Source organism: Dysidea avara, chromosome 6, assembly GCF_963678975.1.
Source record: "Dysidea avara chromosome 6, odDysAvar1.4, whole genome shotgun sequence".
Taxonomy (NCBI): Eukaryota; Metazoa; Porifera; class Demospongiae; order Dictyoceratida; family Dysideidae; genus Dysidea; species Dysidea avara.
Window position 1 is genome coordinate 33,629,047 of NC_089277.1, and position 22,850 is coordinate 33,651,896.

Here is a 22,850-nt window from a genome sequence, read left to right on the forward strand (position 1 = left end):
AACTTTTATTTTATAGTAAATTGTGACTGGATCTGCGAAAAGGGGTCATATAGCCTTTCCAATTGTAAGTACTTAGCAATCCATAACTTGGCCTGTGTGTATGGTACCAGCCTGAAACTTGGTCGCCTTACACTCCTAACATATCACTATTCCTGAATGTATTTGTAAGACATGATGAGTTATGACTCGGAAATTTGGAAACACTATAAGACCCTTTTTCGCAGATTTGGCCATAATTGAGATTTTCTTGGTGTTGCGCTGTTCATATGTGCCATATTACCAACTACTACATAAGTACTTTACTGTACCTTTTCAACAGTACTGTTTACCAAATTTGTCTGTGACAGAGGAGTTAGTAGTTTGAGTTGCTCTTGTAGATCATCTATCTGTTTCTTGTATCTATTAACCACTTTTTTTTGGCGCTCAGCCTCCATCCTTTGTTGTTCAGTCTCAATCCTTTGTTGCTCAGCTTCCTTCTTTTGTTTGTTAATCTCTCTCTGCTTCCTGTCAATGTCAATTTTCAGCCGATCATTTTCCACTTTCTTTTGATTAACTTCACCTTCCAATTGTGCTTTCTACAAGTTAGGCAATAAATGACATTAATGTACATATCAAGTGTAACTGATGTAGCTGTACAATCAGAATATCATGATCAGTTATAGGTGTGTATCATAATCACACAGTAAAGTAGTACAGTTTAGGGATCATAAAGGTTTGGGCTTTCTTGCACAAGAATATCACCCAAAAAACCAGCCTCATTTTTTCTTCATTTCATTACAGCTTGGTAGTATTATAACCAAGTCCATGCATACATGTCTTCAGAGCGACCCCAGACCTTTCCATCAAGTTAATTTAATTTTTTTACCAACTAACTGACTGATTGACTGACTGACTGACTGACAGCCTGAGATATGTCATTTCGCCAACCGCAGCAGCTGTAATCCAACATCACCATGGACCTACCTTTATCCTTCTTCGTGCCCCATTTCTTTCTCCACTAGGTGTTGATTGGTAGTAGCTGTTAGCATGGCTTCAATGCTTACTTTTTTGTAATGTGACTGAATCAATTGTAGAGGTACTTCTTTTTACTATTGTTTGCTTGTGTAATACTGTCTGCAAAATGGCTGCTTCATAATTGATAGTTGGGTGCATGTTCAACTGTGATTTCTGTGTTGACTAGATTAACTGCAAAGAAGCTTCTCGTACTGTATAACGGGTGGAACATAGAGTTGGAATTGAGACTTTGTATTTGAGTTACTGATAATTGGGGTGCATGCACTATCACAATTAATGTGCCTGGCCTTCAATGCAGTATGTAATGGGAATTACCATGAAAAGTGTAAAAATTGAAATTTTATATATTTGAGTGGAGATCACAGATAAAACATGAGAGGTCATCTACACCTAGAGCTATACTGTAATCCCTACTTCCGTCATAACTTATATAAAAATGTCAGCTAGTACAAAGCTGCAGGTGTGGATTACCTACCTCACTTGTTCCATTGCTCATTTATCAGTGGTCCCTTCTCAAATGTAACTTTCTAATATCTCTTTACACTCATGTATACATTGTATATACAATATAATTACATGTATATGGTAAAATCTGAAGTAGGACCCCCCAAAATAACGCCAAAATACCACTGTTTAAAATCATCCTAGAGACATCTTATGTAATGAAAATCACCTTTACGAAATATTAAATCACTTGCAGCATTAAAAACAATAAATGCTTACAGGTGGTCAAATAGAGGATTTAAAAAAATCACCAAAACTCGAATTTTCATCGGCTGATCTGCCTGCCCGCTTACCTGACCATGCAGTCAAGGCTGGAGGCCTAGCACATGGCCACTATTTTACACCACAATAACAAACTGACTAGTGGTATTTAATTCATTCAATATTTGACTGTATTTCTTATTATTCTTAGTACTTGGTTATATAATTATTAATATGCCACTTTCACACCTCACTTCAAAGGGAAGAGAAGGCGTATAAGTGGTATAATAGCACTGCTATCATGCAGTGCTCAGGAATGCATTAACGAGAAATGGAGGTAGTATATACAAGTCATATCCCACCTAGGAGTGATATAACTTGTACATACTACCTCCTATTCCCATTAATGCATTCCTCAGAAATCATTCGATTTCTTTGATGAAACTGTGTGATCTCCTCTGCTTTAACATAGTGACACTTCACGGGATCGATAGTGGGTTTTAGTTTTGTAAAGTGATAGATCATGGACTTGGGGAAGAAGATAGTTCGTTGTTTTACTGAATGAAGGTCACAGGTTAGTTTATATTGATCATGTTGCATTCAATAGTCACGTGGCGATGTCCAGACACTGGGTGTAGCACTTAATTGATTTGGCCATTAGTGTTAATAGTATTCATTACTTTAGTTTATTCTTGGCTAGTAAAATTAAGTACGTTAGTGCACTTGAATTGTCTTTATATTGCTGTTTTGACACCTGGCGCGATGTCACACATACGTAGTGACTGGGCGTGGTGCTTAATTGGCTAGGCCATTATAGCGCTGTCAACATATTCACTGCTTTAGTTTATTTATGGCTAGTATAGTAAGTACTTTATAGTGTCACTTAAGCTTCATTATGAGCTGTTCAGCTCGTATTTGGGCTTCCTGTGTTTAATTGCGTACCCACAATCAAAGCGATCTGCATGCTCGTGACGATACACTTACATTTGGCCTCTCAGCAGTGCCTTGTCATTGTTCTTACGACGTTATCTACAATTCACATGGTCCCATATAAATACACTCGCAAAGCATTCCTGCAGTTTCCAGGCACATTTGCAGGTAAGTCACCCAAGTGGAATATATTAGTTGTAACATGGGCACTTGTAATTTACCTGAAATATACGCACTCACACTTGGGCTGTGCCCTCGTGCTCGTGCGTATATTTCAGGCAAATCACTTGTGCCCCCATGTTACAACTACTACTTATTATGTGATTGTTAATGGCTCATGGAATAATTAGATGGCATGATCACTCGCAGTCCCACCTCCTTCTAACCCAATAAGTGAGACAAAGCAAATTGAGAATCACTTCTCCAGTGCCACACCTTACCATTACTGTTAGTTGGACTGATACGGAAAGCATAACTTAATTCCTAGGTTGTCTGGGGCATGCTCTTAAGACAATTAGACCCTTGAGGTGGAATCTGAGAGTTATTTATCACAGTATAATGATTGCTGCAACAGAGGTCAGAGTCATGCACATTACACTTTTTATTGATCTGATGTGATATTTAAGTCAGAGATTATCTCTTTCAACTGCATGTGCTAAGCATGTCAAGCTAGGGAGTCTGGGGGCATGCTCCCTCATGAAAAATTTGAAAATAAGTTGTATGCTTTGAAATGGCATGTGGAGGTGATTTCTTGATTGTAGCTAACAGCTAATGCATGATATGCACGATCAATTAGCTCAATACAATGCCATGCAGTTGACTCATTGGAACTTTTGAAAAGTAATTTAAGACAATGAAAATGATTTAGACCAAGCAGGCTATAATCTATACTGAATGCTCTATTAGAGTATATTACGATGACTGCTCTATTAGAGTATCTTTTCATACAAATTCAAGTAGCTCCAACCAATGCCAGTCCATTTCACCATGTGCTCTGGCCTTGCTTAGCACTACAGCCATAGATTCTATTATGTGTGGTACAGTAATGCTGTCTAGTAATGTTTGAGTAGAAAGTTTGGGGTACCAAAACTCAGGCCTGCTCAGCCTGAATAGGCCTTTTGGTGCAGTTTTGGATAAAAGCATGAAACTTGGCATACAGTTTGTGTGTATGACAAAGATTATTTTTGTATAGGAAGCTACCTCAGATTTGACCTTTGGTGACGTTTACAGGCAATCTAATGTTTAAAAAAACTGCCAGTTTTGTCTCTATTTCATGTTTGTATGATCCAAAATCCACAAACTTGGTGTCAAATTGAAGCTTTTGTTCTAAAGAATAAGTTGGATTTTAAGGAAAGTCTATAGCTTCCTCTGTTCTAAAGTTTCAGAGATTTGTGTGGTAAAATATGCCACTATTTTCTCCTTCCCACGCAAATATGTACAGTAGAAGGTTTACTTTTTCAATACTTATTCTGTATAACAATTTGTTGTGTCAAATAGGCATGATACTTAGGGATAGATTAATGGACTACCATTGGTTACATACCCAGGTCATTATTCTGAATGGCGGGATTACATACGAGGTACAATTTGTGTAAATTTTGCAAATTGAAACTTGATTTTAATTCATTAAATCTTAGCTGTTTTTGTATGAATTCACACATTTCGACTAAGCTTTCTGGATTCTACTTTTACTGAATCATCATAGTAATGAAGACAATTGCTTGTGTTCTGTAGTTTGCACAAGTGCAGAAATTTCTGCTGTAGACTATTTAGATTCCTATATTTTATTTAAATGAACTTGCAAATATAGTATCACTAATGTTTAGTATCTACCACCGAAGAGTATTTGAAACCACCGTATACAATAGCAACTCAGTATATCACACTATATAAGCATTGTTCTGTTAAAGCTACTACAGTGAAACCTGACTAATTCAACACCTTCGGTTCTAATACAGAATACCTCTGTGATCTGACACTGTTAGCTGTGCCAATGAAATAAGACTTTGTCTGTTTGATACCATATAAAGGGAAACTTTGGCGGGGGAAAACTTTGGCGAATTTGGCGATTCACTACAAATTCGCCAAAGTTTTAACCTGCCAATTACTCGCAGTGCCTGAGATTTGCATCTTTATAGCTATAGATTGAGCTTGAATTCGCCAAAATTTATTTCTTCAAATGCAATTTAGCTTGCTATTCACCAAAGTTCAAAGTTTCCCTCTATACGGTATTGGATAATTCAAAATCCCCACACAGCTTTTTGAGCAAAATAATGAGTGATAACTAAATTATAACCCAGTACATAATAGGAAAATTCTACACAGCCAGCTACATTACATAAAATTGATTTATTGCTCATACATACCAGGTACCTATAGGTACTGGTCATGGTGCAGGTTTAAAAATCAAAATATCTGTCCAAAATTGATTCTATGACTTATATATTATGTTGTACATTTTACTGGATTGTAGTACGTAACTTAGTAAAAGTTTTCTTAATTCTTACTTTATTTGTTGTATAGTTTACTGTGTAACGGCGCAATAAGATTGTAAACGAATTGGCAGTTTATTTACAATAGTATAAATACCATGCACTATACAAATACTCAAATTCAGCCCTATAATATCTGCACATATCAATCATCTGGCCAGAAAGTATTATTTAATGCTAGTTCCTTCATGACACATTAACGTAATCCTTGATGTACTGTATATACAGCAATTAAGAATACACATAAAATGGGGGCATTGTTATAACAATGGAGAAGGGTGACGTCTAAAATATACTGCAAGCTTAAGTGTAGGCAATTTAATATTCTAGTACTATTTTAGCCATGCATCTATCTTATTTAGACAAGCATGCAGTGCGTTTTACTATACAATGTCTGTTCTATGTCTTGAAGTTAATTTTTATAGAGATGTGGTCTCTTAACACAGGTGGCCACTATAAGACAGGTTCTACTTTACAATTGTAAATGATATCACATAAAACTCAGCATCTAATAATTATGTTGGAAATACAATCTGTACTATGTATAAGTACAATATTGCATAATGTGCGTGGGCGGGAGAAAATAAGGCTACTTTTTGCTCTTATAAATGACTATAACTTTGGAATAGTAAAAACTATGGACTTTCTTTAAATGTTAGTGTACTCTTCAGAGCAAGAGTATTAATTTGACACCAAGTTGGAGAATTTTGAACCATTAATATAGGTGAGACAGATGAAAAACTAACCATTTTAAGCATTAAATTGGATGTAAGGTCAAATTTGAGGTGGCTCCCTATCAAAAATTAACCTTTATGATACATAAAACTATATGTAGCAAGTTTCAAGCTTTTATCCAAAAGTTCACAAAACAAGGTCTAGCACCCTAGCTATGCAGTTAGCAAACAATTTTTCTAACCCAAAACAATTACTGCTTTATATATATCATTTAAACGTTTTATTAAAGTATATCAATCTTCTTTGCACCACACTCCTACAAACATAGTATTACTACCATCTCATCCTTAGGAGACCTTACACTCTTCTGATTAATTATTCCCAATATTATACTTGCAAATGATCTGCAAGAATCCCATATGTTCCTGCAAAAAACCTGATTTTACAGTATAATGCAATAAATGTATATTTATGAAATCCTAAAAAACCCGTAAATTTTAAAGCACTGTTTCATAGTGAAGGAAGGTGATAAAGGCACAAACCTTGGTAGCATCGTGATCCCCAAAGCAAGAGGAGTTCTAAAATCTTTGTTTCGTGGCATACTCCCAAGGAGATGGAAGATATGAGTGTTAGTCTGCCTTGTTTTGGACGAACAGTTCACTGTTGCTTTTTTCTTGCTTTCACCCTGGTCATAGGAATAGGCCTGAGCCTATTATGTTTTTGAAATTGCCTATTATGCTTTTAAGCAATGCTTCAAAATTTCCCCTATCATGCTCCAATTATGCCCAGTTGTGCCCCAAATATGCTCCAAATATGCTACTAGAAAATCGTATCTTGAATGATCTATTAGGTATCTAATGCATTGGTGAACGTTCTATTAGGATATTTCAACATGCGATGACTGTTCTATTAGGGTATATCAGTCTTTAGCCACTGTTTCCTTCGCAAGGCTGATTTGTTACTGTTTTATTGCACTACACTATTAAAATATGAGTGTAATGGCAGCACAATTTGAAGCGTCCACTTGCATGTTTATATTCAACCAGTGGTGGGTGTATTATGAGTGTGACTGAAAGCGAAAGTTTAGTTGTTAAAGATTTGGGCGAGGATTTGGGAGCAATTGGTTAATGCAAGACATACATAATCAATTAGCACAATGCAATACCATGTATATAATTTTGAAAAGTACAAGACAGTTAACATAGCTATAATGGCTTAGGCTAAGCAGTGTAATTATGAATACAGTAGATATTATTGTTATGAATGCTCTACATTAGTGGATCACGTTGACTGTTCTATTAGAATTATTGCAATGACCGCTCTATTAGAGTATCTCGATCTTATCCAAAATTCAAGTAGCTACACTGTATATATAGCTGAAAAGTGGTCCGGCATTGTTTGGACCATGGGCTCCTTCCAGCCGTTACGCTTGTAATGAAACTGGGGTGCTACAATGACACCAAAATTTTAACAGTGTATTTAATTGTGCATCATGCACAATATGTAGAGTTTCAGTTTATTTATTATTATTATTGTTATTACTAGGCCCGGGGCACATACAACCAAGTACAATCACCAACAGGGCAACCTACCAATAAAGCAGTGCATGACCAGTACAGTGTGTGTGTGTGTGTGTGTGTGTGTTGGCACATAAATGCAATTATAATCAGATGCCGGCTTAAGCTTTGGGTATAATCAAGACAACAGCCACGTGCACTCTAATATAATTATATACATATATAGCAAGCCCTCAGAATTCATACTTAATTAAGTCTAGGATATTAATTTATGTATCTGTACACAACTTGTGTCCTCCTCATGTGATACCAGTTGTTTAAATGAGGATGAATCATGGTGATGGATTAAGACATGGCTGGAGTTTCCAAGGGCAGACCACAGTGATATCTGGGACAAAAGAAGCCGAGTATTTCCACTATGTGTCACACACAACCATTATCTGACTCATCCGCTCAGTTGCATTTTTAAGTATGAGATGGGCTGATATGTCAAAAAGTGGTCAGATGGTGTCTTGGATACACTGCAAGATGAAATAAAATGTGTAGCAGATTGCTGTGAAAGGTGGCAGTGCCTTCAAAGGAATACTCATGGATATGGCACATCATCAGTGGTGTGCAGACACTGAATGGCAGCTCAGTAGTGCCCGATTGGCACTTCACAGCAACAAGAGATAATATTTTATTTATTGTTACTGGGTAGTTGAATACAAACACAGTACAAACAAACAATGCAAACAGTATTACAATATGAAAACACTGATATAGTCTACCTCTGTTAATAATCCACCTGAATGCATGTACTGGCAGCTGGCATGCGGCACCTGGCATTTGTCTGAACAAAGATCTGGGCACAACGATTAGTAGACAAGTTAGTAGTAGACCAGCAGATGGTCGCTCGTGGTCGCTAATCTTCTCTTGGCCTTTGGAATTATGGGTGTGGTGCTGTGTGTTATATAGAATTACACATTCGTTCAAGTCATCAGCACGAGCAGGCGTAATTATTATACGTTTGTGTCTTTGTTCACCGGTGAGTTGAACCCGGTTAGTGCAAGTTCGCCTTGTAGTTTTCCCAAATATTATTTATTTATTATTTATTCATTCATTATTTATAGCGTAATTTAAACCGCATTTCGTATTATTCTTAGTACTTGATTGTATAATTAGCACTTTACAGTGACCAGCACTGAAGGTCTGACAGCAACATGTGCTGCAGCCTTAGGATTACCTAACCTAATTTCAGTTTCTCTGGCAATCGATGTGCAACAAATTGTGCCTATTATGCCAGCATTATGCTCAATGCTTTTGCCTACCTAATATGCTCCAAATTATGCTTGAATAATTGGCACAGGCCTACATAGGAAGGACTGGAAGACAAAATTTACCCAGCAATTGATCAGCCTGTTCGTGGAGAACCCAATGGTGTAAGTTGCATCTTGGTAGAGGACTGCGTTCATATATCATTTAATTTAGAGCTGTAGTTTAAATTTCCATATTGTCACTGTACAAATTGATTTTTCTGTTGTTGCCACTTTGTAGCACTGCAACTTCGAAAATTCTTGGCTTCTAGAGCTGAAATTTCAGTTGACCATCCCTTTGACGATCTAGATAAAGAAAATGTAAAATGGAATTTTAAAAAAATGCGCTAACATAATAATGATGGAGTTCTTGCAGATCCAGTCACATTTTGTAATTTTCTGGAATTATGCTCACGAAATTGGAAACTTTTCAAAACTATGCCACCATACTAGGCATAAGCTAGTGGTTTATAATCTTGTCCATTATAATAAAGCAATTATGAGAAATGACTAGCTATATTGATGAGTATTCATGTCAGTGGATAATGATAGTCTCCACAATTCAATTACAAACTATGCCTTACCAGTCTGGGTGTTGACCTGTAAACTTATTATAACCTTTAGTTACATTTTTGGAGCACGTTTTGCATGCACTAGGTAGCTATGCACATTGGTTTGTTTATACATTAAATGTACCCTGTATGTGATACGCAAACTTTATATGAGGATTGTACATGCACTCACATTCCTTCATAATCTGCATTCAAAACATAACACACTTTTATCTACTTATATCTACCTGAGCAAGCAGAGACCATAGATTCGTCTCCTCATCTGAATGTTGACCTTCGTTCATCTTCTTCAAATTATCACACACATCACTGATGGAAGAACGAGAATTTGGATCTTCACCTAAACAGGAAATGACCACTGGTTTAAGTTCTCTAGACTCTTCTGGCATCTTGTCAATGTATGATTGTCGTCTCTCAACTTCACTAAATCCCCTGATCTTCTTTGTCTTAGAGTCATATTGTTTAACAGCTGAGGGTGTCGGCCACTCTTGGGTAATGGTGTGTAACATTACTCCTCCATATGAGAACACACATATCCAACAATTAAGCGACTTTTAATAAATTTTTTTTTATTGGCAAGATACACGCGTGTACACTGGAAGCAGGTTTTCAAGGCTCTGTTATGGAGCGTCAGATAACTTTTAAACCTTTTCCAGGTTCTAGCAGGAATGGCCAGCATGACATCTACTTTCACGTAAAATGTAACAGCTTAATACGGCCTTCTTCATGGTACAAAGTAGGGGGTTTAACATTACACATAGAACCATTGGCAATGAAAATATTGGCTCACCCCAACAATCCAGGCGCGAACTTTTTAACGATTCCAGGTTATACCAGGCTAGATCTATCCTTTCTTGAATACTTCAGCTAGCTATACCGTTCGTGACGAACGTTTTACACGGTACAAATAATTTTATAAAAATCACCATCTCAATCCAATAGTCGCATACCCTGGCTGAGCACTGATTATTAATGACGCGCGCGCTATATTGCGTGGGCGAGTTGCAATGGAGAAGTATTCCGTTCTTGAATGTTTAATTCATCAACTTTTCAATGGTCAATAGTCCTTGTACATTATGCTAATAACTTTTTTGATCACGTGATACATCTTTGTATTTTGTACATGTAATCAAATAAATATTTTGAATAATGGTCATTATAAAAATTTCAAGTTATTTGTTTGCAGTTCTCCAACGTATAAACCTGTGGAAAAAACAGTCACATTTAAATTGGTGAATTTAAAAAAATCTTTATCACGCACACACTACACATACACACTGCACTCACACACACACTACACACACGCACACACATGTACACAAACACACACACACACACACAACACTACACACACACACATACACACACACACACACACACGCACGCACACACACACACACACGCACACACACACACACAAACACACTACACACACACACACACTTCACTACATATTCACATAAAAATAAAACACTACAAGGTATGGTAATGGTAGTTTACATTGGTTAATTTTGTGGTGTGCCACATATAGCAACAAGGGAAATGTGTATCTGTGATCAAGAATTTAATTTAGTTTGTAATATCATAATTAGATGGTCACACTATCTTTGTCAACTAGAGATGAACTGGCTTTTGGTAAAAAGCGAGGGGTAGCCAATGCCTTGGGACTCTTGTATGCTATGTGAGAAATCCAATCAGAAATACACAAATATATTAGAAACCAAATCCTAAATCCAAAATCATGTAAAAATAATGGAGAAAGTGAGTTTAACAAAGTATACAATGATCGATCATGAATAACTACAGTCTAGAACAAGATGTAGGTCAACAACTGTACAGGTAGTTACTAGTTAGCAATATCACTAAATGCTTTTAAAAATACATAAAGATTGGGAGTCTCCTACACGCCAGTTGGGTGCTTTGCGTGGGCGTTGGCAACCCCTCTGATACACCATTTCTGTGTTTTGCGTGGGCGTTGGCTACCCCTCGGGAAAAATAAAATAATGAAAGACTATACAGAAGCTGATCTGTACAGAAGATGAGCCCTGCACAGCTACGTGGGCTTCTTTTTACAAAGCATACACTCACCTTATTTGCACATTGCCCAATCATCATCATGGACGCTTCCACCTCCCACCGTGCACTAAAGTAATAGAAACAAACATCATTAAATAATATAAGCATTAATATTATTATCGAAGTGACTAGAGAGCCGGTACCGGCGCTCAAAATAAATTCCTTAAAGAGCCGGTAGCCAGCGCCTGCGCGCAAAGGGTATGACTGCATACTAGCTATCTACTATATACCTTATTAGAAGGCAGCTATGTCGATTGACTCGGAATGAGCAATACACTACTACTCTGAGAACAGTTGCTACTAGCGAGAAGCCGGTTTTATCACCAGTTAATCAGCATGGTTCCTGCTTCACCACTATAGGCAGCTAGGTGATTTAACATTTTAGCCTGCATACATGAAACCGGAAAGATCCAACTGGTTAGCAAATCTGTATGCAAGACAAATAATTGGTGCATTTCTTAAGCCTTCAAAAAAAATTCGAAAAAATTTCATCTCCCGGATTTTGCAAATTGCCTAATCCCTGAATAGGGAAGGCAGATATACAGTGTATATATATATATGTATATAATTAAGTGTATTACCTGGAAATTAAGAATATTGACTCAAAGAATGTTTCATGCATGTGACTCTCACAACTTTTCATATTGCTGTGAATTCTCAGATTTTAGCACACAATGAACCATATACACATACACCGGTTCCTATAAACATACATACAAAGTTATTACAGTAACTTAATTAATTTCAACGGTTGCATGATACAGCACTCTATATAATTATTGTATATTAAGTTTAATTCTTTATTCAGTTGCAGGGGAAGCATGGGGGTGTAACTAATCACTGGACTGGATTACTGGACTGGAACATTGGACTGGACTACTGGACTGACATATTTTGGGTTTTTACACATTCTGAGGTTGGTTTTATTGATTCCTGCTAACCAAGGGCCTTCAGAAAACTTGCAGTCTGTTACTAAAATGATGAGTATGAGGAGTGGGAGTAAGCAAAAACTGACTTCTAGTGATTTCACTTCTATTTATTATGTTCTTCTACAGTACATACACCTATACTACTTATCAGTATGCTACAGGGAATATGCTAGTTATAGTTAACCAATTGGAGATAGTAGCAAGCTTGTACAATGCTAATAAATTTGGTCACATATTATAGTACGCCAACCAGCACATGTAAGAACTAATCATGATAGCAGAAAAAACTCTACAGTTGTGTAATGAGTTTGTATATTACATGTAGGAACAAATTTAGCTACAATAGATTATCCTAGGAAGGATAGGTTGTGTCCCAGGGGTCTGAGCTATTTAGTTCAAGGATACAGTGTAAGATAGGGAGCACAAATATAGTAAAATGATTTTTGGTTAGCTACTGCTAGGTATTACAATCTCCAAAACACAATACTAAGAAGTGTATAAATGCTGTAGAACACAACAAGTAGTGAGAATTCAGTTTTTGCTTACTCCTGTAGCAGGCTGCAAGTTTTTTGAAGACCCTTGGCTAGCTAGACTCAATAAAACCAATCTCAGAATGTGTAAAAACCAAAAGTATGTCAGTCCAGTAGTCCAGTCCAGTGTTCCAGTCCATGCCAGTAGTCCAGTCCAGTGATTAGTTACACCCGAAGCATGGCACACATGACAGTACCAGTATTTGCATCTGGGCTGCTTGGAGAGCCCTACGCACTCCATGTGGTACCACTGTAAGCAGTGCTCACAAATCAGCGATGGAGATTCTGAAATTTCATGGTAACAGCTCCCACATGTGTATACAGCATTTGCTTTTTTTCTGTCAAGAACATTCTTAACAAGAATCCAGGCATCAGCAGTAAAGTGTTTCTAATTAAATGTATGTCAACGTTGTCATCAAGCACTGCATCAGGCACTTCCTTTGGCATCACTTCCGCTTGATCTTCCTCGATCATGACTTGTTGTTTTATTGCCCTTTCTGCAATTTCATGTTCCACAAACCATTTCAACATCACTACAGAAAAGTAAATGATACACTTTACAACCCTGCATACATATTGAGTAGCCCAATAACTAGTTGATGTATGATATTAGCCTTAGATGTGTGATATTAATTAATGATAGATCTAGAAGAAAGGACAGAGAATTGATAGTACCCCTCAGTCTGGCATATTGTTTGTTTACAGTCCAAATGGACTATCTTTAAATACTATGTAGCTACATGCAAAGTCCAGTTAGGCATAGAAATAAAATTATGAGTGAAATTAAAGAACCTGTGTGAAGATAATTTGGAGAGTAAAGCAATAAACCAACTGACACCAATTATGTGCATACTTTAATCAATGACTAATGCTTAAAGGTATTAGATCCTAGCTATGGTGGGTATGTAAAAACTGGTATAACTCATTCATATATCCTCTTCCTTCAAGCCTGCATGAGCCTTATAGCTTGTGCTATATTTATCTACAGTAGGACGCTATCTTTTCACATGCATTCATTGAGGACTGAAGTTAGCCTGTCTATAGGCCATAATTAAATGGCATATTTATTCCATTCATTATAACTGGAATATAAGTGTTATGACTTACCCTTTTGTTTAATAGAGGTGTGTAATTTAAGAAATGGTTTCAACCTGGAACCAGTTGTCAAGGATAATTTCTTCTTCTTCGGAAGTCCAATTACTGTAACCTCATTACCTTTTGGTGGATTTTGCTTACAAATTACTGGAGGCATTGAAATATCTATTTATAACCATTCAGCATGTTCAGCTACACTGTACAGTATGTATACCTTTTAAAGATGAGCACTGGGATTGGGTATGATTTACTGAAGTTATGGTTACATTAGTGTGTTCCTCCATTGAAGTAGTAGGTTCTTGCACAGTTGGATCTACCATGGATTTATGAGCTTCAGATGTACCTGTCATCATGGCATCAGTGCTTTGCACTTCAGCTATATAACACAATTTATCATCAATAAGTTCAAGCTATTAATTTCTAATATAATGGTGACTACATCAATGTGTAAACAAATTCTTAACTAATTATTATTAAACAGGCTGGTAATTATGTGTTTCACCCTTAGCTAGAGGAAACTATATTTATTGTTTTCCTTCTGCACATATATATATATCCTGGCTTGATCTTGCCCATATCCTTTTGATTCATAGTTCAGCCATTTAAAGTGATTCATATAGCTCTTAGGTGAGCAGGGGGGGGGCCTTGGGGGTTGAAGCCCCCCCTTCACTATTAGGCTTTACTTGATCAATATGCTGAGTATTATAATGAAATCTTGTCTTAGCATAATTATATGATCCCTAATAATACAAATACTCATAAATCCACCTTATAAACATCTTTCCAAGGTATTATCAGTGGATTTATGCTAAGGTTTATGCAACAAGGACCCGGATCAGCATTGGAGGTGTACAAGATCGAGATACTCTAATAGAGCAGTCAGCTAACTACTCTAATAGAACATTCACTGGAAGCATATAGTTGGTTCTGTTATGGAATTTTTCCAAATCTGCCTGCACCTATACATACAATGAAGTGCATTGGTCTGTTTAAAGGGCTTCCTTCATCTACTTGTGTAGTTAATATGTATGGCAATACTTAATTCAGCTACGCAATTTCCATTGAAAATGCTCTCAGATTCAATCTTGTATTGTTAAATTTCAAAATTTTACACTTTCAACATTATTATTCTAACATGGTCTGAACCTACCCAAACTTTTCCATTAACAAAATGCTTCAGAGAGCCATACCTATAATCTAAAGGCAGTATATAAAATATCTACAGGCAGAAAATATTATGAATTTTATGTGGAAATGTCTCCAAATTGCAATATTTTAGCACCTATTTTTCAAACATTTCCTGGGGGGGCATGCCCCCAGACCCCCCTAGTTCCAGCATGCTTTGCACACCTCTACCCAAGAGATTAGTTGCTTGAGTTAGCCCCCCCTTTTATAAATCCTAGATCCGCCCCTGGTGAGCACTAACAGATTATTAAAAAATTAATACCCTATAAGATTCTATAATTGTTCTGATCAAGTAAGTGCTGCCTGGAACCTCTCTTTATAGTATAACTTCAGATTTACTTACAACTTTCATCCTCTGTTGCTTCAAAAACTTCATCTGATTCTGATACTTCTTCAGTTGATGGAAATTAAAATCTGTGTGAATATTAATCACATCACACACTAAGGCTCACGATCGTTCATAGCAATTTACCTTCATTGATCTTAACTTTTTGGTTATTTTCCCAAGCATTGACTAACTGTTGTAAGAGTTCTAGCCTTCTTGTAAAATTATACTTTGAAGTCTCAGAGCTAGCTTTGTGGTAACTTTTGAAGCATGCCGAAACTTCTCTGACTGCAGAGAAATAGTAATAATGCAAAATATTTAAAGACACCTTTACCTGAGACAATATCCTCTTTTTTGGAGATGAAAATGTTACCACAGAGATGTCAGCTTCAGTAGTGACATGGTCATCTGCTAAAAACACACGCTGTTGCGACTTGTAATTGGGAAGCGACCATCGCTTGTCACAGAGGGACTCACTGAACATATCTAATTTGGCATTCGCTCTTGCAGCAAGAATGTGTCGACAAGGAAGTCGCATAGATTTCCATGACATACATTGACACGACACAGCAGTGACTTCAATGTTTCCTTCAGCTGTAGAATGGTGATACAGTTTTGGCCCATCCTCCGTAAACCTGACTTTATCTTTCAGTGTCATCTGCTTTGCCACAAAGTCATATGCATATGGTGTCAAATACTGCATGTAACTGAGAGATACTTTGTTAGTTGGAGAATGAAATGCAACAGGTACTTTTTGGACAGTTGTGCTTGCTTTGTAGTCACGCTCAGAACGCAGCACTCTTAATATTAAAAAAAACTTCTCAACAAACTTCTCCAGTGTAGAATAACGATCTATAACTGATTTCAACTTAGCATTTAGTGATTCTAATCTGTTGTTGGTACTATTAAGGAAAGTGCCACTACTGTACTTCATTCCCATTACCCACTGATGTCGGATTTGATGCCACTGCTCATTGAAATAATTTAACACAGGTAATGGGACAGTTGATTTAAATGTAGTGTAAAGCTCAAGGTACTTTTCTTCGCTCGTCGCATATGCCATACTCTGTAGCAAATCTAGGCAACAATTTCTTTGGCCTGAAGTTATGCCCATTTTCTCCATGGTGATTTCACGTCGAAAAGATCGAAATGTGTGGTAAAGGCAAATCAAAAGTTGAGCTGACGGAAAGCTTTTAGAGAGAACCTCTCTCTCTGAAATCTTTATCAGACATCAATACCCGCACTGATTTTCATGCGGGGTTATGCTTCTTAAAAATATTCATGACACTGGAGATTGCCTCTTCAGTCTCTTCAAGCAGCAAAAATGCAGCAACTACTTCACTCTGACCATTGCCATTCTCTACAAGTAGTATATAAAATGGAAACCGTAAGTTTACCAATTTATAGGTAGCATCTATGCACAAAAGTTCTGGATAAGCTGTAAAAACTTGTTTCATTTCTTTATCTTGAAAGTATAGACCGCAGAGAACATTGCTGTCATTTACTAGTACCTCCACAGTAGCACCTATACATAATTTCAATACATGTGCAATAAAATTACACAAATAGCTCAGACATAATATGTAAAATTTAACAGATCATGCATAATGACGTGTGTAGAATAGTCACATTATCCATGCATTGTATCCTTAGATGATTACTGGAATATCCTAATAGTTTCAAGTACCTACATGCATACAAAAGATTGGTTGCATGCTGATTTAATTGATTTAAATTAATTGCATGTTAATTTTTAAAAACCAATAATTTTGTAATTGGAGCAAGAGTTCAGCACAGGTTATAGCTATGCAGGCTGGTTTTAGACTGCCTCTAGCTGTTTTTACACATAAGTAATGAATGTTTATTTTATGACAACTCACATATGTTTGTTATAATGCATTCACCAGAGCTGACATGATACATGTAACTTTGATTAGAAGCTTGCGAGTATGCACTTACAGCATAATAGCACCTTCATAAGAAAGTGTTTATGAAATAAGGACTGATGCTGACATTGCTAGCAACCCATGCAGTAATTGTGTCAACTCATCCCTTTGGCTCCCTCCTGGTACTTTTACATCATGTCTGGACAATTGTATTATGGTCAGAAATCTATGGAATTTGACTGGATTTTTGTTGAGTGACCGGAATAGGGATGTTATCGTAAGCTATGAAAATTTGTATGTATGTATGTATATGCATACATTACTTTCAAAACTCTATAAATAAGTTACCATATTTGTTAGAAAGAGTGTTTGCTACAGATACCAGATCATTCTTTAATTTACCAGACTTCATTTCTGCACTGAGGTTTATTAAATCTTTAAGGAGTATTACTTTCCCTGATATTGCCACTAATTTGTCTTGCACCATCTTTTTGTTGGCTTTACAGCTAGATATTTCTTTGCCTCACATTTCTCTACTTCGGACAGCTTCCTCTGATGAGGTAGCTGGCGGAATAATTCCTGTAAGTTCAAGCATATATATTGCACTGAATCACTTAATCAGCTTGCAATTACTTTGCTAATTTCATGGTTATGGTCCTCATTAAAACGTGTCACCCGTAATCCTTTGCCATCATCAGTAGCTCGCAGTGACAATACAAATGGACAATATTTTCGATATGTTCTAATAGTTCAGTCAAACAAAATATTTCTGCATATGAAATTAAATTGACTCACTTAGTAGCTCTCTTTCCCTCTCCTTTTGCCTTAAACTTTCTTCCACCACGTATACAACCATAGGTTACCTCATAGTACCTGATTCGCTTGTCGAGGTATCTGTTCACTCTCTTACATGCAGCTTTAATGGTACGCAGGGCCGCCCACAGGGGTGGGCAACTGGGGCATTTTGCCCCGGGCCCCAGCCTGAAAGGGGCCCCAGGAGGCCCCATGAAGGGCCTCCTGAATACCTGTTTAAAAGATTGATATACCCTAATAGAGCAGTCAGATCTAAATACTCTAATAGAGCAGTCACAGTATTCTTCAGAGGAGCAGTGTAGCAAGCTTATAGATAAGGAGATATGGTTGGTGATGGGTAGTTATTGTCATTGCCAGCAGGTTGTGACTTTTTCTTTTTTTTTTTTTTTGGTCTTCACTTTACAACTTGGGTCAATGGCCCCACTTTAACTCTTTGCCCTGGGCCCCTTAATTTCTCTGGGCGGCCCTGATGGTACGTGAATCTCTTGTCCACAATTGCACAGCTTTCTGCGTTTGGTACAAATTAAGTTTTTCTTTCAATTCATCATAACTGTTGAAAACATCATTCACTGAAAAAATAGCTTCTTCTCTAGAGCCACTTTCTACAGTGACATCAGAAGCAATATCTTGGGATTGGCACTCCAACTGCTCAAGTATTAACTGTGGTGTTGACGACTTCGATGATGGTGGTGATCCTGTGTCAGGTGGTGATCCTGTGTCAGGTGGTGATTCTGGTTGTGTTGCCAATCCTACATGAGGTATGGATCCTGCCTGAAGTGGTAATTCTATCTGAGGTGGTGACCTTGCGTGATGTGGGGATCCTGCAAGAGGTGGTGATTCTGCCTGAGGTGGGGGATCCTGACTGAGGTGGTGACCCTGCTTGAGGTGGTGATCCTTCCTGAGTTGGCAATCCTACTTGAGGAGGCTATTAATTAGACTCTTTATATGACTGAATTACTATAATTTGTATACTAACCTCTCTGTTTGTCCTCTGGTAAAATAATATGTATGATTGCTACTTTAATACTTCTGCTTCATGAACTTCAGTGACATCTGTGTCATCAAATAAAAACCATCTGTCTTCATTATGAATGTAAGCAACATAATGACCACTTGTTGCATTTTTCCCTGTGTGAACAACTGAAGTTTGCAGGCTATATATAAATAAATTCAGTCTCATTATCATCCTATAACATACAAAGTTTTACTGATACAACAATAATCCATTTTATAAGAGCTTACTTCATTGCGGTGAATAGTGATTTCACTGAGAATTTCCATTGGTGAACATATTTTGTTAATTCCCTTTCTTGATGTCTCAAACTTTATACACACAACAGACAAATTGCAACAGACAGTACAATATGAATCACATTCCTACCGTTTGATGTGGACTATAAAAATTTCTGGCAGTGATTTAGCACAATACTTGATTTCAGCACATGTTTTCTTCTGACACCTACGAAACACATACACATGTATAGTTGTACACATAATAGCTTAATAATTGACCCGGTCTAACAAAGAGACTTTCTAGCCTTTTCACTTTTCTACCTTTGAGAGCTCATAACTTTTTATCTGGATGGCCTGTGGCAGTGATATTTGCACACCATCAAACAACAATGGGAATCCTGACTGAGGCAGGAAAATTTCAAGGAGATACCTTTTTTCACAAAATTGCAAAATAGGAAAGACTATAAGTCCCTTTTGTCTGACCGGGTCACTGATATGCTAAACTATACACAAATGCTGACACACTGCATATATCTGGTGCACACAATGTGTTTTTATACCAATACCTTTCACAATAATATTTGTTTAAACCATCTAAGTCTTCTGTCTTATTCAGTTGTTCCACAATAGCTTTGGAAAATGGAGAATTAAAAACCTGCAAAGTTCACAAGGGTGTAAAGATAATGAAGCGGTGCAGTGTGTGTTGGTCCATACTTGAATAGGGTAGACAGGTATGTTCAAGTGGTTACATTGAAATGTAGCTTTTGAAATGTTCTGGCAGCTATCACATGTAACTAAAGAATTATATATAATAAACATGCATAAACACGGGAGTACACAGCTGCAGTCTACATGACATTCTGATGATGTGATACCTTCTGTGACCATGTTAAATTGGACCAAGTCATTGACATTAGCTGCAGCAGCTGACCCACTGTTTAATATTCCAATAAGCAATTCATGTGCATCAGCTTGCAATCCAAGTCGCCATCTGGAGATAATTCCTGCAATATATAGCGTATAGTGCATGCTGATTTAGAAACAATTCAAACAAAGCCCACACTCACTTGGTATATACTTCAAGAAGATTACAGGAGGAATTACTTGTTCCACTACACACAGGTTTTCTGCAAAACTGGATTGGATAGGCTCCTGAGCTGACTAACTAAGTTATCTAAAGGCATGTCCACACGAATTCGAATTAGGAACCGGATGCAAAACGAATTTAGGCAATGCGTATTGAATCCGAATTGAACGTGTCCACACGCATTATCGCGTAATGCGCATTATTGAATTTACTAGTGTGATAAACGGATAATTAAACGGTTGAGAAAACACTCATTTGCGCCAACCAAGAGAACAGTGAGTTTAACGATAGACTGACAGGAATAGCTCGTATTAACGCTTATACTTTTGTTTATAACGTACCGGAAGTATTTCTACGAATAGAATACAAAAAACTGCTGATGGTGCGTGATGGGTAGGGACCGTTGGTTCTTTCAAACTCTAAGGGCTAGATACGATGATGAAACACTGCTTCCATACGTCTCTGCGCTTTTATCACACCGAGCGCTTCTGTATTTTTATCCTGTGTTGTTTACAAAGGTCACGCGCAAACGTGTCAAGCCCTCACGTGTTGCATTATTATGACGTAGCAAATCCCGATTCGTAGCCAATTCGTATTCAAACCACCTGAGGAGGTGGATTCGTGTAATCCAATTTCAATTCGAATCACCCTAATGCGCATTCCGTGTGGACGCGAATAATTCGAATCAATGCGGATTCAATTCGCATTATTCTTGTCGTGTGGACATGCCTTAACATAAAAGCAATGAAAAAAAACTAATCAAGTATTTCTGTTGACTTTGACACTTAAAGAGACTCACTTTCGCCACCATCAATATCACTAGCCTCATAAGAAGCCCACAGATTCAGTTTCGCAACAATGGAACTCGTATTAAGCACTGCAGCACACAATTCAGGAAACAAGTGTTTCCTTTATTGATCAAACCAAACAAACCCATCAAACTAGTTCGCACTCTCGCGCCTTGACAACAATTGCAATCTCACGCCTTAACAACGACTATCACGTGATCTTTACCGGCTTTTTAAGGAATTTATTTTGAGCGCCGGTACCGGCTCTATAGTCACTTCGTATTATAGCATAACACAGCAGCACAATATTACAGCATGATAAACAAACCAAAGTATTTATACAGAAAACTATGTCATAGACATTTAATCGTCTTTGAGCAAGGCCTTTAACGAAGGCGCAAATTGGGCGTGGGCGGGCAATTCATTACATTCTTTTCGCTGTTTATAACTATCACTGGCAAACTAATGCATATACAATATCAAAGAACGTATATATTTAAATAGTTGTATGATACTTATAGACTGTTTTTTCACTGTCAACCACTTCTTGCGCGTGGGCGGCCCACCACCCCTCCCCTCCGCACCCCATATATGATATACGTGCTATACAGCTGAGCATATGAAAGTTGCTAAAATTAACAGGTTTTTGTAGAATCAGTTTTATTTTTAAAATTCTAATTGAACAAACAATACATTTTTATATTGTAGCTGAATGACATTAAAATACATTGAATTGTCTGATATGATCTAAAGAAGTTCCGTAATGTCCAGGCTTGTCAACCTGTGCCTCTGGCGGCATAAAGTCAGTTGTTCCTGGAACTTTAGTGAGTGACTTTTTGCTATCAGGTCTGACCACCTTGGCCACTCCCAAATCACTGATCTTAGCTCGTAATTGAGTTGTCAAGAGGATGTTGTTAGATGACAAATCACGATGGACAATTGGTGGCTTGTGACAATGTAGATATTGCAGACCCAGGGACACGTCCAGTAGAATGGACAGCTTGATGGTCATTGGAATATTCTGGTGATGTTCCGGTGTAGACCGTAAACTCTTGTCCAACTTCTCCATCACCAGGATGGGTATGGGTGAGCCGGGTTTGTGATAGACACCCGAGAATTGTACCACATTGGGGTGGCGCAGTTCAGCACATTGTTGACATTCTTTTAAGAAGTTGTCCTTCACTTGATGGAAGCCTTCAGGACTAACTCCACGTACTAGAACAGAGTGTACTTCTTTGGCGGCAATATCAAGCAATCAAGGCTGTTTTTAGGGCGAAATCAAGTGATCCAGGTATATTTTCGTCGATCAAAAACCTTCATCCCGGTTGAAGATGGTTCTACGGGACTATTGGTAGTGGTGACCACTCCTGCACCCGAGTCTGCAGTCATCTAGAGCAGTTCAGGTATTCCGACCACCATGTACTTTCGGACGCAATATTTCCTAGAGGAGCAACAAGACTCGATCAAATATTACACTATTATGAAGACCTATGATAGGGTCCGCAATCCGAAAAATCAACTTTCACAAATCAATCCCCCTGTTCTATACCATATGCGTATTTTGTACCATACGCGTATGGTATGTACCATACGCGTACGGTATGATTTTCCGTACCATACGCGTACGGTATGGACATACGGTACCGCTCTAAGCCAACGTCGCACTTGCTCTGGAGTCCATTACATCGTGCATTGGAGTACGC

At 37.6% G+C, this 22,850-nt stretch overlaps 2 protein-coding genes, 1 long non-coding RNA gene and 1 pseudogene across 3 annotated transcripts in view; all 4 read right to left on the reverse strand.

The window, feature by feature from the left end:
- Positions 1-22,385, reverse strand: part of LOC136258598 (probable serine/threonine-protein kinase kinX) — a 48,496-nt gene extending 26,111 nt beyond the window's left edge. Inside the window, exons 1-3 of the mRNA XM_066051934.1 lie at positions 21,893-22,385; positions 9,428-9,730; positions 309-575 (exon numbers count right to left, since the gene is read on the reverse strand). Of these exons, the coding sequence (XP_065908006.1) occupies positions 309-575; positions 9,428-9,730; positions 21,893-22,216 (894 nt within the window). The 5' untranslated portion in view covers positions 22,217-22,385. The remainder of the gene's footprint in view (positions 1-308; positions 576-9,427; positions 9,731-21,892) is intronic.
- Positions 15,494-18,189, reverse strand: LOC136258371 (zinc finger SWIM domain-containing protein 3-like; annotated as a pseudogene).
- Positions 18,528-19,148, reverse strand: LOC136258731 (uncharacterized). The gene is made up of 3 exons (XR_010702951.1): positions 19,016-19,148; positions 18,842-18,964; positions 18,528-18,788 (listed from the first exon to the last, which is right to left on the reverse strand). It is a non-coding gene; the product is annotated as an uncharacterized lncRNA (long non-coding RNA).
- LOC136257226 (ubiquitin carboxyl-terminal hydrolase 47-like) lies at positions 19,346-21,298 on the reverse strand. Its single transcript, XM_066050299.1, has 6 exons — positions 21,159-21,298; positions 20,340-20,446; positions 20,148-20,276; positions 19,987-20,066; positions 19,839-19,927; positions 19,346-19,498 (listed from the first exon to the last, which is right to left on the reverse strand). The coding sequence occupies exons 3-6, from the start codon at positions 20,158-20,160 to the stop codon at positions 19,417-19,419; spliced, it is 264 nt and encodes an 87-aa protein (XP_065906371.1). The 5' UTR covers positions 20,161-20,276; positions 20,340-20,446; positions 21,159-21,298; the 3' UTR covers positions 19,346-19,416.
- Positions 22,386-22,850: the final 465 nt, after the last annotated feature.